The sequence below is a fragment of the Myxocyprinus asiaticus genome, chromosome 9 (genome assembly GCF_019703515.2).
Source record: "Myxocyprinus asiaticus isolate MX2 ecotype Aquarium Trade chromosome 9, UBuf_Myxa_2, whole genome shotgun sequence".
Taxonomy (NCBI): Eukaryota; Metazoa; Chordata; class Actinopteri; order Cypriniformes; family Catostomidae; genus Myxocyprinus; species Myxocyprinus asiaticus.
The window spans coordinates 42,686,300-42,706,103 of NC_059352.1; the positions used below are offsets into that span (position 1 = coordinate 42,686,300).

At 39.4% G+C, this 19,804-nt stretch overlaps 1 protein-coding gene across 3 annotated transcripts in view; it reads right to left on the reverse strand.

Annotated features, from left to right (window-relative positions):
* Window positions 1-3,825: 3,825 nt before the first annotated feature.
* Window positions 3,826-19,804, reverse strand: part of LOC127446466 (sodium channel protein type 2 subunit alpha-like) — a 98,069-nt gene continuing 82,090 nt past the window's right edge. For all 3 annotated transcript variants that reach the window (XM_051707401.1, XM_051707402.1, XM_051707404.1), the window contains exons 19-27: window positions 16,609-16,763; window positions 16,294-16,467; window positions 15,661-15,783; window positions 10,640-10,921; window positions 10,473-10,526; window positions 9,964-10,101; window positions 8,019-8,123; window positions 7,330-7,600; window positions 3,826-6,664 (exon numbers count right to left, since the gene is read on the reverse strand). In XM_051707401.1, the coding sequence (XP_051563361.1) occupies window positions 5,472-6,664; window positions 7,330-7,600; window positions 8,019-8,123; window positions 9,964-10,101; window positions 10,473-10,526; window positions 10,640-10,921; window positions 15,661-15,783; window positions 16,294-16,467; window positions 16,609-16,763 (2,495 nt within the window). In that variant the 3' untranslated portion in view covers window positions 3,826-5,471. The remainder of the gene's footprint in view (window positions 6,665-7,329; window positions 7,601-8,018; window positions 8,124-9,963; window positions 10,102-10,472; window positions 10,527-10,639; window positions 10,922-15,660; window positions 15,784-16,293; window positions 16,468-16,608; window positions 16,764-19,804) is intronic.

Below are 19,804 nucleotides of genomic sequence, written 5' to 3' on the forward strand. Positions count from 1 at the left end.
TCAGTTCTGCGGATGGAAATGCCTTGTTGATGAGAGAGGTCAACAGAGAATGGCCAGACTGGTTTGAACTGACAAAGTCAACCGCGGTGAGAAGAATAGCATCTCAGAATGCTATTCTAAGATGCAGGTTGGCGTTGTTTTGGCGGCACAAGGGGGACCTACACAATATTAGGCAGGTGGTTTTAATGATGTGACTGATCGGCGTATGTGGAAACTGGTACAGCATTTCCTTAAAAGTAGAAAAAATATGTTAGTTATTTTGAATAACTTTCAACTCTAACACATCTGTGGGTCATTCAGCCTCATTTTAATACACATTTTGTTATGTTTTAATTTGTTATCACTGTACAATACAATTCTATTCATTAACATTAGTTAATGCATCCCTATATATTTACTATGCATTTGAGAATAATAGGGTTCATCCAAAAGCTGAAAAAATGTTGCTTTCAGAGGCTTTATATGGAGTTAGGATGACAATAAGGTGCATTTCAAACTATATTGAGACCAGTGAAGAAAGACAGCACACTGGAGGTTAAGTCATTCACTAAATAGGAGGCAAGGGAGCATCCAATAGCTTTCTATGCAGCTAAGTGCATTCAATCCTAAAATCTATAGATTCAGAAAAATAGATTCAGAATTGTATAATGCTACATTTTGTTTTAACATGGTTGGCAGTGATTGGATGATGCTGGACATTACATTGAATCAGAATTAATCAGCTAATTTCTTATGTAATCTCTGTAACATCTCAAAAACATGAATAACCAACACTCCTGGAAACATAATAAACAATTTTATGAAAAAAAAATCTGACTTTCTATAGCTTAGTGTTATTTAAAATTTCACTGCGTAGTCCCATTGTCCACATACGTGACATATATTTTTAGAAAAATTAATTGCTCTAGAAAATTATTATTTTTTGCTTGTTTATTAGGTATTACTAGTTACAAGTCGAAAAGGGAAATGGAAAATGCACACAGCAGTCACGCTCGGGTCTCAGGAGGATACAGTAGATACCACCTGCCCAAAAACATGGTTGGGCCCCTGAAAAATTCAACTGAATGGGCCCCACTGACTCCAAGTCTCCTTTACATTCTGAGTTTTTACAACAGTAATAACTATTTTGACTGCTATTTATTACATTTGCATTATTTATTAATTACTGAATGGCACAAAATACCAAAACATCCGATACACTGGAGACAAATGCTGCATATCTGACAAAAAATATCCAAAATAAATGTCTTGGTCTTTTCAGTTACTGGCTTCAAAAAAGGTGCTTTATTTTGGAAAACTACAGTGGATGTCTGCAAACTTTTTGCTTTGCTTCAGAGGAAATCATTTCATTTGCACATTCAAAGCAAAAGGTATTACACGTTTGCAAATCATAAACAATTTCAAGTAACCAAAAAAAAGTATGCATTTCTCTGATGTGCACTCAACAGAGTCTGTAGCAATGATTCAGTTTGGGGATTTGAGATGTATTTCCAGAGCGTGTAATAACGAATATAATAAGTTTAACTTTGGTACAAAAAATATTATCTTTATTCTTTTGGCTTTTAAAATAACGTCACCATGTAATTGGTTAATATAGTGCATGCAGTTTACTACCACACTACGAATGAAATATGACGACCACTGATTGCTTCATAAATTTTTATGTACATTTAAAACCAGGACCTGGCCTTCACATGTAGCACTGTGCAAAAAATGTAAACAAAATAAGTCAATAAAAAAACAAAAACAATAACATGAGTTTGAAACTACTATTTACAATATAAACAATAAAGAGAATGAGAATAAAGCACATTGATGATGGTCCGAGTACATAGTCAAAACACATTTTTCTCTCTCTCACACATATAAATAAGCTCTCATAAACTTTGTCTTTCACACACTCAACCACACACCTCTTGCACACAGATTACATGCATCCAAATGACAGTTTAAGTGGCGTGTAAAAGTGCTACTCTACAGAGTTGAGTACAGAGGTGAGATACAGCGTGCCAGTATATACATACAAAATTACCACCACTAGTTCAACATAAGAGCTTATGTCATAATCGCATAAATTCATGGTGTTGCCTTTGCTTGGTGACAGACAATAAACTTTAAAAACAAGAACAAAATTTCTTTAGCAGAGATCCACTGACCGGTTGATCTGCACCTAAGCACAGAATAGTTTTAGATTTGGAAGATATATATATATATATATATATATATATATATATATATATATATATATATATATATATATATGGAAGAGTATATACTCAAAAGTTTGCATACCCTGGCAGAAATTGTGAAATTTTGGCACTGATTTTGAAAATTTGACTGATCATGCAAAAAAACTGTCTTTTATTTAAGGATAGTGATCATATGAAGCCATTTATTATCACATAGTTGTTTGGCTCCTTTTTAAATCATAATGGTAATAGAAATCACCCAAATGGCCCTGATCAAAAGTTTACATACCCATGAATGTTTGGCCTTGTTACAGACACACAAGGTGACACACACAGGTTTAAATGGCAATTAAAGGTTAATTTCCCACACCTGTGGCTTTTTAAATTGCAATTAGTGTCTGTGAATAAATAGTCAATGCGTTTGTTAGCTCTCACATGGATGCACTGAGCAGGCTAGATACTGAGCCATTGGGAGCAGAAAATAACTGTCAAAAGACCTGCGTAACAAGGTAATGGAACTTTATAAAGATGGAAAAGGATTTAAAAAGATATCCAAAGCCTTGAAAATGCCAGTCAGTACTGTTCAATCACTTATTAAGAAGTGGAAAATTCAGGGATCTCTTGATACCAAGCCAAGGTCAGGTAGACCAAGAAAGATTTCAGCCACAACTGCCAGAAGAATTGTTCGGGATACAAAGAAAAACCCACAGGTAACCTCAGGAGAAATACAGGCTGCTCTGGAAAAAGATGGTGTGGTTGTTTCAAGGAGCACAATACTTGTTGACCCCTCTCCAAACATAGCGCTTATGGTTGTGACCATAAAGCTCTATTTTGTTCTCGTCACTCCATATTACAGCGTGCCAGTCAAGGTGTTGTCAGGCATATTGTAACCAGACTTTTTTGTGGCATTGGCTTCTTTCTGGCAACTCGACCATGCAGCTCATTTTTGTTCAAGTATCGTCGTATTGTGCTCCTTGAAACAACCACACCGTCTTTTTCCAGAGCAACCTGTATTTCTCCTGAGGTTACCTGTGGGTTTTTCTTTGTATCCTGAACAATTCTTCTGGCAGTTGTGGCTGAAATCTTTCTTGGTCTACCTGATCTTGGCTTGGTATCAAGAGATCCCCAATTTTTCCACTTCTTAATAAGTGATTGAACAGTACTGACTGGCATTTTCAAGGCTTTGGATGTATTTTTAAATCCTTTTCCATCTTTATAAAGTTCCATTCCCTTGTTACACAGGTCTTTTGACAGTTCTTTTCTGCTCCCCATGGCTCAGTATCTAGCATGCTCAGTGCATCCACGTGAGAGCTAACAAACTCATTGACTATTTATCCACAGACACTAACTGCAATTTAAAAAGCCACAGGTGTGGGAAATTAACATTTAATTGCCATTTAAACCTGTGTGTGTCACCTTGTGTGTCTGTAACAAGGCCAAACATTCAAGGGTATGTAAATTTTTGATCAGGGCCATTTGGGTGATTTCTGTTACCATTATTATTTAAAAAGGAGCCAAACAACTATGTGATAATAAATGGCTTCATATGATCACTATCCTTAAATAAAAGACAGTTTTTTTGCATGATAAGTCATATTTTCAAAATCAATGCCAAAATTTCACAATTTCTGCCAGGGTATGCAAACTGTTGAGCACAACTGTATATATATATATATATATTCAAACAGCCCATCTGGCACCAACAATCATGCCATGCTCCAAATCACTGAGATCACATTTTTTTCCCCATTCTGATGGTTGATGTGAACATTAACTGAAGCTCCTGACCCATTTCTGCATGATTTCATGCACTGCACTACTGCCACACGATTGGCTGATTAGATAATCGCATGGATGATTGTTGGTGCCAGGTGGGCTGGTTTGAGAATTTCTGTTACTACTGATCTCCTGGGATGTTGATGAGACAGGTCAACAGAGAATGGCCAGACTGGTTCGAACTGACAAAGTCTACGGTAATTCAGATAACCGCTCTGTACAATTGTGGTGAGAAGACTAGCATCTCAGAATGCTATTCTGAGATGAGGGTTGGCGCTGTTTTGGCGGCACGAGGGGGACCTACACAATATTAAGCAGGTGGTTTTAATGTTGTGGCTGATCGGTGTACATATGCATTCTTTTTTTGTTGTTGTTACAAAATAAAATGAGGAGGTGAGACATGTGGCTGTCTGGTATGGACACATTCAGGGTTACATTACTGTTCCCTGTCACGTTCAACAGAGCGTACATTCAGGCTTCTTAAAGTCTGTGAACATTACCGTAGTGACTGTGGGGTGAATACATGTCTCATATTACCCATCATCTGTGGTTTGCAAATTAAATTTGAATTAGATACACTTTGAAAAATTCAATAATTCAGTTTGGCTCCTTCTACTACCAACGGTGAAAGATTAATCCATTTTTTGTATTTGTTTTCTGTAAGGCAGTGTAGACATGGTCTACATCGTCTAACAATAATAATAATAATAATAATAATAATAATAATAATAATAATAAAACATTCTATTTGTAAAAATCCTGATTAGTGCAGTAGCATTCTGATCTCAGCTTACTGAGCGATTGATTTCCTAGCACTTGGAACCTACCTGTTTATATGTGTGTGATTTTGTTCGGCATGCGCTAATGCTAAAGCAAATGAGGTCCAGTTGTAGGTGCATTCAGATAATTTACTACCGGATATGATCCACATTCCTATTCTCCTTCACAGACGTGCCCTTAAATGAAGTATTTCAGACAATCAAACCCATGAGTAGAAAAGTTCAATATGATTAAAAAAATGAGCTAACAAAAATGTGCAGGTATATAATACGCCATTCAATAAGAAAGACACCAGTGGTAGTGTTAGCACTAGCTACTGATGACTATAACAGTTTCTTTCAGTCCTCAGGATTGTTTAACAACACTCAAAACTAAAAGACAAACTCACACACCACTCTATACTTGCCATTTTGTTGCGCACCAGCATCCTTAGGGATACAACAGTCATACTCTTTTAGCACGTGTGTGCACGTATGTTGTGTTGACGCTGGCACTGTCCTTGAATGAACGCTCTCTGTCAACACCATAAATGCATCCTAAGGCTAGCTCAGTGTGCACACACACACACAATAATCTAGGCACACGCTCATACACACATTCCACTCCACACGTTCAGTTTGGCATTAGTTCCAAAACCGCTTGAGGTGAATTGCACCACGCTGCTCTCACTCCTCTCTGTAAACAGTGTCTCAACTGAAAAAAACAGTCTCCATTTTAATCCCTCGTTCATTTTTTTCTGTCCTTTGCATCTTTTGCTTTGTCCTCCTTCTCTCTCCTCTCCTTCTCATATTTGTCCTTTTCTGACTTGGCCACACTGTTATAAGATGGTGGAGAGGCAGAGGAGGGAGTCATGTCTGTTTTGTCCGATGAATTCTCTTGAAACTTTCCAATTACGAGCACCTCCTTCTCCGGGATACGTATGCCCCCGTCCTGCAGCTGTTGCCGGTATGCTTTGGAGGCCTTCTTTATGGTTAGCCTTATGCGGTACCGTCGGAAGGCCCTCTGGATGATTACGGCAGACATCTCCTCCTGTTTACGGCGGAGGGTTGTTGTGATGGGCTCATAGGAGACTTTGGAGGGATTGGAGGCCATGAAGCGATCCTCCATCTGTCCTCTCAGGGCATCCATCTCACCCTCCTCCCCAAGTACCCTCAGTGTGAAGGCAAACAGGATGTCCAGGCAGTGGATTCGGTCACCACTGACCATAGGCAGGTCCATAGCTATCAGCTGGATCTTGTTGGGCTTGGGGATGCGTAAAGGAGGATCCAGAGCGTCCGCGAAGTCAGAAAGCTTGTCGTATTCCACGAACTGTGTGGCGTTGGGGTCAAAGCGCTCCCAGACTTCATAGAACATTTCAAAGTCATCCTCGCTGAGTGGTTCAGCACTCTCTTCTGTGGCTACGCTGAAGTTCTCCAAGATGACAGCAATGTACATGTTCACCACAATCAGGAAGCAGATAATGATGTAGCTTACAAAGAAGAAAATGCCAACTGAAGGGTTTCCGCAGTCTCCGCGGTACGAGTTGCCCGGGTGCTCTGTTTCACTATCACAATCTGGATATTGCTTATTCAGGATGGGCGCCAAGAGGCCGTCCCATCCTGCAGATGTGGTGATCTGGAACAAGCAAAGCATAGAGTTTCCAAATGTCTCAAAGTTAAACATGTCGTCAATCCCCGCCTCATGCTTCACGTAGGCAAAGTTAGACATTGCAAAGATGGCATAGATAAACATGACTAGGAAAAGGAGGAGGCCAATATTGAACAAGGCAGGAAGTGACATCATCAAGGCAAACAGGAGGGTACGAATGCCTTTGGCTCCTTTGATGAGACGAAGAATGCGACCGATTCTGGCAAGTCTGATGACTCGGAATAAGGTTGGCGAAACAAAGTATTTCTCAATTATATCCGAAAGGAACATGCCTGACAGAAAAAAAAAAAAAAAAATTGCAATAAGTGATGCTCCTTATCTCAAGAGTTTCATGATTTTCTTACAAAACACTATTTAAGTTTCAATTATGCGTCACACTCTTAGCATTGCTGCAAGGGATGCCTCAATAGTTGATATTAGAGTAAACTGTATTCTTCAACAGCTAGTTTTCTTTATCATCGAGAATCTTGCTAAGTTAATAAGTCAACACATTTATAGCGAGCTACCTAAATAATATATTTTTATTTGTGTAAGGTTTATTTGGCCAAGCATTCATGTCTGAGTCTGCATACTTATGTAAAGCATGTTTCTGGGCCCAGTTACAAGAAACCCCTTAAGTAAAAAACCTTTAAGTATAATTTTAAGGCAGTGTCGAAATATTTGCCCCCTGGAACAAAATATATCAGATGATACAAACAAAACAGAGGAGTTCATTACGGGGCATTTTTGCCCTCACATTTTGAATTTAGGGGGTATTCTTTGTCTGTTTCCATGGCATTTTTGCCTTGAGGCCATGGTCATTTCTAACCATGTTGTAAGGTTATTGTAACTAAGGGTTTTCTTAATTTTAGGGATTTCTGGCAACTGGGTCCTAACTGAAGAGCATTATGATAGTAAAATAGTCTGCAGAACCTTCAAGCATCCCTAAAGCTCTTACCAACAATTGACAGAATCACCACCACAAAGTCAAACACATTCCAGCCAATGGTGAAGAAATAGTGTCGCAAGGAGACCATCTTGAGTGTACATTCTCCAGTGAAGAGGACGATGAAAACCAGGTTTATCCAGTAGAGGATGTCATCCATCTCCTTTGTCTGGTCATCAGTTTCCACCATCATGGTCACCATGTTCAAGCAGATCAGGATCATAATAACAATGTCGAAGGCTTGTTTGGTGATTAAGTCAAAGACAAAGCCCTGAAACTTGTTCTAGAGGGAAATAATGACAAATTAACATTATTATTGGGTCTAGTCACACTTTTTTACCATTTTAGATTAGAATTTGCCCATCCTTCACTGTCAATAAACAAATTATTGAAACTAAATACAGAAGTAACAGACCACACATACAATGTGAGTACTTTTAACGACAGTGTTATGTTTAGTTAATCCTTGAACACTAAACTAAATTTCTCTAAACTGTTGCACCCCTTTAGCGTGGGGTATTATCTTAGTGTGGCTCAAAAATCTGCATCTTATTCAATAACCACTAGGAATCCAGTTTCCTTAATCCTTTAGTGAATCAGGTGTTAAAATAACTAATAGCAAAAATGTTATTCTATTAGTAGCCACAATTTATTCTTAATGACATCCCTCCCTCAGTGTGAGTGAGCTTTGTGTACCATACCGTAGGCCTGGGAATTGGCTTTTGAGGCTTTTTAGATCCCAGTTTCTTCATGGCATTGTAATATTTCTTCTGCTCTTCTGTCATGAAGATATCCTGACCTCCAAGGTAAACAGCAAACACAGAAGACTAGTTACAACCATGGTTACATTACACGTCACATATTACAAACATATTGAAGATCTCCTAGATCTTCACCTGTGAACTTTAGAAAATGTCAGAGAGGCAGTTCAATTCATGCCAGGTTCTATGTTCACATCTCTCAATAGACTACCATTGTGTGCTCTATAAACAAAACCACAGATGATGTATGTGCTACATTACATCTCTTTGAAAAAAACAAAAAACAAAAACAAAAACAAAAAAAAAACATGGAGAGGTTGCTTTTTCACATTTAGATTACCAGAGACTTCATACTGTAGTAAGCGTCATATTCCTAATCAGTTTTACTAAACAAAGATGACAATAACTAAGGTACTAGAAGAAAACATATTACTGCACAACTCAAAATACATTTTATTATATGAGTAATATATGAGCCTGTATTTTGAGTTGTGCAGTTATATTTTTTCTTTTAAAATTTGTGAGATAACTTGCACCTCTGAATTTAAGGTTTACTTAAGTATTTTCCAAACGTAACTAAGGTACTAACAGTTGTATTAATGTGTTTAAGGGTGAATCTAACAAAGAAATGTTTGGGTCATATTTCATTCTTAAATCAAAAGGAAAAAATTAAATATTTTGCATAAAGAAATTTATTTTTATTTTTTTTAGGACTATTAAAGGAATAGTTCACCAAAAAATGAAAATGTGCTGATAATTTATTCACTCTCAGACCATCCAAGATGTATCTGAGTTTCTTTCTTCATCAAAACAGAATTTAAGACTTTTAGGATTTCATTTCAGGCCTCCTCCTCTAAACAATGCAAGTGAATGTCCTCCATTTTTTGACGGTCCAGAATGCATATTTAGGGTGCATATAAATAATCCACACGACTCCAGTCGACAAATACAGTTCTTCTGAATGCAAACGATTGATTATTTTTAGAAACAAAACAAACTTATATACTTTTTATCTACAAATGTTCACTTTTGTAAATCTCTGTGACATGCGCTCATGAGAGGGATGACGTAAGCTCGTTGGTAAGGTCACGCATCACATGGAGGAGGAGTCAGGAAGCGCGTCATTGTTTATATTGTTTTTTTTTTTAAGTATATAAGTATTGTTTTGTTTCTAAAAATAATCAATCGTTTGCATTCAGAAGAACTTTATTTGTCGACTGGAGTCGTGTGGATTATTTTGATGCACCCTAAATATGCATTCTGGACCGTCAAAAAATGGAGGACATTCACTTGCATTGTTTAGAGGAGGAGGCCTGAAATGAAATCCTAAAAGTCTTAAATTCTGTTTTGATGAAGAAAGAAACTCAGATACATCTTGGATGGCCTGAGGGTGACAAAATTATTAGCAAATTTTCATTTTAGGGTGAACTATTCCTTTAATATTTACATTGTTTCATTGGGACATTATTTTCATAACCATTGAGCACATTTTCTCCTCAAATTCTACTTACTGTACTGTAAAATGACTGTTACAGTATGCAACATTTTTTTTTGTCTCATTGTCTTTACAGCAAAACAGTAATGAAATTCACCCAGACACAATGATATTTTTTAAACCAATCAGTCTCAAATAAATTCACAGCAAATATGCTTTACAATTTAAATAATATATATACTGTTTCACATTACAGTAATGAGATTTATTTTGCACTAAATTAGGTTACTGACAATTTGGGGACAATTGTCACATTGCAAAAAACTGTAATGGTTCTAAAACAGACTTCATGTTCTATATTACAAAATATAAATTTTTTATGGAGTAAAAATTACATTTCTTGACCAATTTCATGAGATTCACCCTTAAATCCTCAGTGTATATACTTATCTTTTTCTTTTGCTGATTGAAGTTGTCGATGATGACACCAATAAAGAGGTTGAGGGTGAAGAACGAGCCAAAGATAATGAAGATTACAAAATATAGGTACATATAAAGATTTGATTCATAGTCAGGCTGTTGCTCCAACTGCAAATACAAGAAAATAAAAAGGTATGTTATTATATGATCACAGATGCATTATTACTTATGTACAACCTTCATAGTACTTGATTAACCTTTTCTTCATAACCAAACTGCTACTCAAACAGAAGACAACACCTTTGAAGGTGAAATGTGTAATTCTTGTTATATTTTTCCTAGTTAAAGTATATTATTTTTTCTATTGAAGCATAATATGCAGAGGGTGGGACTATCTGTTTTCCCGACCAATGTAAGACAGGGGGAGTGTTTGGGAAACCTGTTTAAAAACAGTCAATATTTTTGCTATTCCATTTGGTACTGCTTATGATGGAGAAATAGCACACTTCGCCTTTAAGACTGAGAACAAATGTACTTACATCACGGGAATCCACAGCGGCATACATGATGTCCATCCATCCTTTAAATGTGGCCTTGTAGAAACAATACCAATAATCAATAAACAGTGAATGTACTACACCAAACCAACTAATACTTGGCCCATGCATTTAGCTTCTCTCTAAATTCTAAATTCCTGCTTTCTCACCACTTGCAATAGGGCCAGGTATCCGGCTCCCACATTATCGAAGTTAATTTTCACATTTATCCAGCGTGCTGTGTCATTGTTTTTGATCAGGGCAAAACATTCAGACTTGTTGTTGACCACACTGATGGGAAACATCTCATCATTGCTGATATTAACACAATGATAGTATTTCCCAGCAAAGAGGTTCACCCCCATGATGCTGAAGATCAGCCAGAAGATCAAGCACACCAGCAGCACATTCATAATGGAAGGAATGGCTCCCAGCAGAGCATTCACGACAACCTGGAAGCAAAAAAATACATCATGTTTCAAACATACATGCTCTCACCGCATGCTCTGAAATCTTGCTATAGATATGAGAGTTCCGTAAACTATAATGTACTATCAGTGCTTTTATAGTGGATGGCTAAGACTGGCTGGTTAAAGCAAAATCCTTTACTGATAATGAGATTCTCAACATGAATTTTAACTGGCTGAGAGTGTTTTAAGCTTTTTGAAGCTAAACCTATGTTATCCTACATTAAGAATTGAGAAAATGCAAAACTAACATGAAAAATATTGTAAGGCTTTGTTCACACTGTACACAAATCTGATTTGGCTATTAAATTCGATTTTTAGAACTGACTGTGCGCATTGTCATTTTGTAAGTGATGAAATCTGATCTTGTTTAGACAGCGTAGGTAATATCTGGTGTATACACCGATTAGTCACAACATTAAAACCACCTGCCTAATATTGTATAGGCCCCCCTTGTGCTGCTAAAACAGCACTAACCAGCATCTCAGAATAGCATTCTGAGATGCTATTCTTCTCACCACAATTGTACAGAGCGGTTATCTGAGTTACCGTAGACTTTGTCAGTTCGAACCAGTCTGGCCATTCTCTGTTAACATCTCTCATCAACAAGGCATTTCCATCCACAGAACTGCCACTCACTGGATGTTTTTTGTTTTTGGCACCATTCAAAGTAAATTCTAGAGACTGTTGTGTGTGAAAATCCCAGGAGATCAGCAGTTACTGAAATACTCAAACCAGCCTGTCTGGCACCAACAATCATCCATGCGATTATCTAATCAGTCAATCGTGTGGCAGCAGTGCGTAAAATCATGCAAATATGGGTTAGGAGCTTCAGATAATGTTCACATCAACCATCAGAATGGGCAAAAAATGTGATCTCAGTGATTTGGAGCGTGGCATGATTGTTGGTGCCAGATGGGCTGGTTTGAGTATTTCTGTAACTGCTGCTCTCCTGGGATTTTCACACACAAGACTCTCTAGAATTTACTCCCGTGCCAAAACAAAAAACATCCAGTGAGCGGCGGTTCTTTGGACAGAAATGCCTTGTTGATGAGAGACGTTAACAGAGAATGGCCAGACTGGTTCGAACTGACAAAGTCTACGGTAACTCAGATAACCGCTCTGTACAATTGTGGTGAGAAGAATAGCATCTCAGAATACTACTCTGAGATGTGGGTTGGTGCTGTTTTGGTGGCACGGGGGGACCAACACAATGTTAGGCAGGTGATTTTAATGTTGTGGCTGATTGGTGTATCTGGTTGCTATGGGAATGACGTACTGAAAGTGTCAGCCTGATGCCAAGAGTCTTTCTTCAAGAAGTAGCTGTCAGTGTGTTAAGAGAGTATGGAAAACTGGAAATTTTGCCTCTCACTGTAGTGCTGAACTCACAAACATAAGAGATGGGCATTTTACGCATTCATACATATACTGTCCAACACTGCAGAAAACAAATTCACTCATTCATTGTTCACTACATACTGTAGTGAAAGTCACATAGTATACTATGAGAAAAGATTGAGTGACAAATAGTGTATTGTACAGTTCCAGACAATATTTTGCATATACATATAGTTTGAATTGGGTGTGTAAACATCAGATTTTGTGTGGATTTGTGCTGCTTAGACTACGAAAAACCAAACAGATTTAATTCAGATAGTGATATAAAAATATCAGATTTTTGCTGCCTGTCAAAACAAAGCCTTAGCATATTACTGGCCAACTTGTTTCTATGCAGATGTGTTGTTTTGTTCCAGTAATTTGGACCTTTAAATTGACAACACCATGTGTCAACCTGCCTTGATATATTTAATACCTAATTACCTCTACTTAATTAACTGTAATTAATCCAAAGTTTTACTCATAGTTCACTGGACTTCAACATGTGAACATTTTGCAGAAGTGTATCACACATCATTTGAATTACCAAAAATGTGGAGGAAACAAAAATGAAAACAGAAAAAAAACCTTGTGGAGACACGATGACGTCACAACATTTGTTTACTGCAAATGAAAAGAGACACATAACAGAGAAAGAAATTTAAGGTCAAAGGCACAAACAACACAACCACCACAGAATCATCAGAAAAAAATCAGAGAGTTTTCACCAATGCACAAGCATGCAAAGAAGCATGCACATGTCTAAAAATACTAAAGTCTACATTCAATTTTCATTTATTTAACATGTGATCAGGAAGTTATTCAATATTCAACATGCAAAAGGAAAATAATTCCCAACAACAATGTTTGGAAAATTAAACAGTATCTTTGTGTGAGAGTATGGTGTTGTATGCTGTTATAACTTGATTTATCCCAAGTACGACATGTTCCCGGATCAACATCCTTGTTGGACACGAGTCCAATTAACCAATCACATTTTAGAGTTAGGAAAAGTGTAAGGGTTTGGGTTAGGAGCTAGAACAATGCTTTTTACTTTGTCAATGCTGACAAAGACAAGACGAAAAAGATGCAAAATATAATACTGCAAGATATTCACAATGGACTTATAATGTTTTTAAAAGAAGAAAAATCTACAAAGAATAGATTCAAGTTATCCAATCATTGTATGCTAGGGATTTTCTCCCTTGAGCTGTGTGAGCAAAAAGAACTGAACACTGGCAAAATGAACCGCTTTACTAATAGGTAAATAATTACCTCACTCAAACACATTATATATATATACAGTGCATTCAGAAAGTATTCTGACCCCTTTCATTTTTTTCACACTTTGTTATGTTGCAGCCTTATGCTAAAATGCTTTAAATTATTTTATTATTTTTCACATCAATCTAAATTCCATACCCCATAATGACAATGCAAAAAACAGATTTTTGATAACTTCAAATTTATTAAAAATAAAAAACTGAAATATCACATTAACATAAGTTTCAGACCCTTAACTCGGTAGTTAGTTGAAGCACCTTTGGCAGCGATTACAGCCTCAAGTCTTTTTGGGTATGATGTGACAAGCTTTACACACCTGGATTTGGGGATTTTCTGCCATTCTTCTCTGCAGATCCTCTTAAGCTCTGTCAGGTTGGATGGGGACCGTCGGTGGACAACCATTTTCATGTCTCTCCAGAAATGTTTGATTGGGTTCAAGTCCGGTCTCTTGCTGGGCCACTCAAGGACATTCACAGAGTTGTCCCTAAGCCACATTTGCATTGTCTTGGCTGTGTGTTTAAGGTTATTGTCCTTTTAGAAGGTGAACCTTCAGCCCAACCTGAGGTCCTGAGCACTCTGGACCAAGTTTTCATTAAGGATATCTCTGTATTTTGCTGCGTTCAGCTTTTCTTCAAACCTGACCAGTCCCCCAGTCCCTGCCACTGAAAAACATCCCCAAAGCATGATGCTACCACCACCACGCTTCATTGTTGGGATGGCTTTGTGCAGGTGATGAGTGGTGCCTGGTTGCCTTGGTTATTCCAAATGTCTTACATTTAAAATTTATAGAGGCCACTGTGCTCTTGGGAACTTTCAATGCAGCCAAAAAATGTTGTAGCCTTCCCCAGATCTGTGCCTCGATACAATCCTGTCTCTGAGTTCTGCAGGGAGTTTCTTTGACCTCATGCTTGGAATTTGCTCTGATATGCATTTTCAGCTGTGAGACCTTATATAGACAGGTGTGTGCCTTTTTAAATCATGTCCAATCAATTTTAACTCCAGTCAAAGTGTAGAAACATCTCAAAGATGATCCAGAGAAATGGGATGCACCTGAGCTAAATTTTAAATCAGTGTGATATTTCAGTTTTTTCTTTAAAATAAATTTGCAAAGTTATCATAAATCTGGTTTTTGCTTTGTATTTATGGGGTATGGAGTGTAGATTGATGTGAAAAAAAAAATATTTAAAGCATTTTAGCATAAGGCTGCAACAACAAAGTGTGAAAAAAAATGAAGGATTCTGAATACTTTCTGAATGCACTGTATGTATATATATATATATATATATATATACAGTTGTGCTCAACAGTTTGCATACCCTGGCAGAGTATATACATATATACACTCATACAGTATATATGGTATTATATATTATATATATGCTATTATTACACACAAATTTTTGAATATTTTGCACATTATAGTCAACAAAATTTTTATTTTCATTGACTAAAATTATTAATTTGTTCAGAGTAAAATTGAATATAGCATGATGAAATACTGAGAAAATGTAAAGGACATTTCCATCAAAAGACTGAAACAAAACATTTTTAAAAATAAATAAATATGAATTATAAAGTGACCATTTTCAAAAGAACTTGTGGTAATTCACTGAAACGCCATACAGTTAGAGAGGGTGGAAATAGCAACTGCAGATGGATGCAACAATGATTAAACAATTAGCAACTATCGAAGTATACTAAGTAAAATACTGGTTATCTGTATTGACCACCAAATTTCTTATTAGGCGCACCCCTAATCGGGACAATAGGGATGTACAAAGAATTTATCGAACCCAAACCGTGACCACAGAACCATGACACAAAGAAAAAAACCATGAGAAATTTGACCCGTTACAATGCTAATTGTTATCTAATAATTTCTCTGTGATTTAAGGGGTAGGTTAGGGTTAAGATTAAGTTCAGAAATAATGGTTATGAAATCTTGTTCCAGGACCAACCATGGAAATTTATACTGGAGGATGTTCTTCTAGGTCAGTCATATTGTGCATAATGTGAGTGTCTTGTGGTGTGCTTGGTTGCATGTATGTATCTGTTTGTCTTACCCTCATTCCCTCAAAGCGTGACAGTGCTCTCAAAGGTCTAAGAGCACGCAGTGTTCTCAGTGACTTAATTGCACTTAGTTCAGAGTAACCAAGAGCATTTGCTACCAGACTCACCAATGACACCTGCAAAATACACATGCATACGCACACATACACGCAAACATTTAGGGCACATCTGTAAGCCAGAAAGTAGTGCAGTATCTGAAATCATGTGTTCAGGGCAGCTTAGCAGTGACTCACTTTACAAAATGTAGTAATGTAATTGAATGCAGATTTAAAGGTGCTATGAGCAATTTTTTGAATTCTATATCCCTTTTGCCCTACAGATATCACTGATTGGTGTCCTGAAAAATCACACCTGTCTATGTAACAACCTCTACAGGCTAAAAGGCTTTCTAAACAGCAATAAAGAGTCTACCTGTTAATCATTTTGAGTATTCACTTTGGTTGACATCGAATTGGCTGACATGTATTTGGAGGGCGGGGTTTTGGAAAGAAGGCATGTGGTTAAAAGGATGGATGGTCTAATTTAGTGTCCAAGTCTGGCAAAAAATAGCAAACCAGATGAGATTGCTTACAGCACCTTTGAATTGGCACACACGTTGCAATCCAGCATGCGAGATTCATACATACATCAACTATCAGGAAGTCAAGCCAGCACCAGGCGTTGGTGAAGTATTTGACGAAGCCATATGCAACCCATTTTAGAAGCATCTCCAAAATAAAGATGTAGGTGAAGACTTTATCCGCATATTCCAACACCGTCTTTATCGTCTTACGCTGCTCAATGTAAATGTCCTCGAATGCCTAAATATGCCCATATACATGAAATTAACATAGGAAAGCTGAATGTTTGTCTAATAGAAAAGTGTTCATGTAACAGTGTACTTTTGGCTTGCTTGTGAAGGTTGTGAGTGGGTGAGTATGTTATTGTGTGTGGGAGCTCACCAGTGCTCCACTGCTCAGTAAAATCATGAAGATGATGAAGGACTCAAACCAGTTGTGCTCTACAATAATAAAGCAGGTTTTCCTGAGAGTCCACCAACTCTTCCAGTTTCCCCTTTCCACTTCCACCTGACAGCACTGAAACCTCATCACACAGCCTGAGAAAAAGACAATGATTGACAGAATAATAGTTAAACAAAATATACCATCTAAAAAAAATCCAATATTAACAAACCTTACTTTGCTATTTAAGATGGATGACTTAAAGGGGAAATCAATTACAATGCTGGTCGATATTTCTTGGATTTTCACCCTCTCTCTTCCCCTTAGAATTATACCAGCTGTTTTTGCTACTGTACCTTTTAGACATATCTATGCAAATAACCTTTTTTATGACTGGCTTGCCTCTTGGCATGTGAGATGAGTAACAACTTTTCTTGCCAATTTACTGAATACCGAACAGTGAAAAGTTAATGTGCTGATGGTTGTGATGTCAATCCGATGACAAACCATTTTTGTAGGTGTGACGAGGAGGAGGGTGGGGCTGGGCCGTTAGAGTGCACGGTCAGCCACCAATCAGGCTAATCAGCCGAGGAGAGGGATAAAGCTGAGCCGGATGTGGCAGTTCGAGAGAGAGAGAGCCATACGCAGCTGCCGTGTGTGTATTTGTTTGTGTCTTTTTAAGTTTTCTCCTTGCTCATGAACGGCGTTTCCAGGAGCTCCTCCAAGCCCAAGCCGAGGATCCGCAGGCCTTGCGGAGCTGGTTAGCTACAGGTGGATCCTCCACCGCGGCCCTGGAAGCAGCGATGAAGCCACAGCTGCTGCTCTTAAAGATGGGCCCCCAGGACGAGCCGGAGGCATTCGTGAGTTTCTTTGAGCAGTTGGCCACCACCTCCGGCTGGCCGTGAACCCAATGGGCCCTCCATCTGCTGCCACTGCTTTCCAGGGAGGTCCAGCTCGCAGTGTAGCAACTACCAGCTGAGGACCGCCTGGACTACATGAAGCTGAAGACCGCTGTCCTGCAACGGGTTGGCCACACCCCAGAACAACACTGCCAGCGGTTCTGCTCCCTCACCCTGAGTGACGCCGGCTGTCCATTCGTGTTTTCCCAGCAGCTCCATGATGCCTGCCAAAAATGGGTGCTAGTTGAGGAAGGGCGCGGTGTGGAGGATGTCATCGAACTAATGGTGCTGGAGCAGCTGACTTTTCACCTGCCCCGAAGAACTGCAGAATGGGTCCAGTGCCATCGTCCCACATCGGTGTATGACGCCATCCAGCTGGCCCGAAGCCCACATGGCGGGCATGGACTGCTCGCCAGAAGCCGGCGAGCAGTCCAGATCTCTCTCTCTCTCCCTCTTGCTCCTCCCCCTCTTGTCCCTCCCTCTCCTCCCTCTTGCCCTATACCCACTCCCTGGAAACGGGAAGTGGTTCCACCCAAACCGTCGCCCTGCCTCCTCGGGCTGCACTAAGTGCCGGCCCCCTCACCTACCCCTCTCCATCGCCCTTCCCAGGTTGATGTCTCCGATGCCACGAGTGCAGCCGGGAAGCCTGGGCCAGTCTGTCGGAGTTGCAGGGAACCGAGACATGTCCAAAACTGGTGTCCAGTAATGGAGGTGGAAGCGTGGATCCAGGTCCCCGACACACCACATACTGCCCCGATCGAGCAGGGATGTACCGTATACCGGTAAAAATTAAGGGGCGTACATACCAATCCTTGGTGTATTCGGGCTGTAATCAAACCTCGATTCACCACGGCTTGGTTCATGATGGGGCTTTGGGTGCAAAACACAAGGTGATGGTGAGGTGTGTGCTTGGGGTTGTTCACAAATATCCGGTAGTGACAGCCGTTATTCAATTCCAGGAGAAAAAGCATAGAGCGGAGGCCACGGTTAATTCCCACCATAACCATCCACTGATTCCGGGGACCAATTGGCCGGGGTTTAAAAGATTATTAAAAGCGTTGTGTGTGGATGGGTCCTGTAAACCGAACTCTCAGTGTGTGATGTGTGACGTGATGGGTGGGGAGGTGAGCCGAGGCTGTCCACATCTGCTCAGCGTCAGTATGACGCAGGAGGGGAATCCTCCGGCACTCCCGCCCTGAAGGAGTTCCTGGAGGAGGATTTCCCTCTAGAGCACCCTGACGAAACCCTTAGGCATGCATTTGACCAAGTGAGAGTAATCGATGGCCAGCAGCTCCAGCCTGATGTTGCCCTCACATATTTTTCAATTATTAGGGACTGGTTGTATCAAGTGATGCAGGACACTCAAACCCATGAAAATACAACCCAGTTATTAGTCCCGAGGAGCCGTCAGGAAACACTTTTCCAGGCAGCTCACCATAATCCTATGGCGGGTCACTTAGGACAAGAGAGAACACTGCACCATTTAATAGCCCACTTTTACTGGCCGGGCATTCACGGGGATGTGCGCAGATGGTGTGCAGCATGCCGTGAATGTCAGCTGGTGAATCCACTGGCCACACCAAGAGTGCCATTGCACCTGTTACCATTAATCAAGGCCCCCTTCGAAAGAATTGGTATGGGCCTCTTCGGGCCATTAGAGCGGTCAGCATGCGGATATCAGTTTTTATTAGTCCTGGTGGATTATGAAACGCGATATCTGGAAGCGGTGCCTTTACGCAACATCTCAGCACACAGTGTTGCGGAGGCACTCTTCAAAATTATCTCCCGGGTGGGGATTCCAAATGAAATCCTCACCGACCAAGGCACAACTTTCATGTCACATACACTGCGCAAACTTTATGAATTGCTGGGGATTAAAACGATTCACACCAGAGTTTATCACCCGCAAACTGACGGGCTGGTTGAACGATTTAATCGAACCCTGAAAAATAAGATTCGTAAGTTCGTACACGAGGATGCTAGAAACTGGGACAAATGGCTGGAACCCCTATTATTTGCAGTCAGGGAGGTCCTGCAAGCCTCCTCTTGGTTTTTCCCCTTCGGGAAAACGTTGGCCCCACGGGGTGCTTGACGTCATATGGGAGGCATGGGAGGAAGGACCTTCCCAAAGCAAAAATGAAATTCAGTATGTCCTTGATCTTTGAGCAAATCTACACACACTGGGTCGGTTGTCACAGCAAAATTTGCTCCAAACTCAAGAGACACAAAGCTGGCTCTATAATAGGGATGCCCAGCTATGGGAATTTGCACCGGGAAACAAAGTACTTGTATTACTC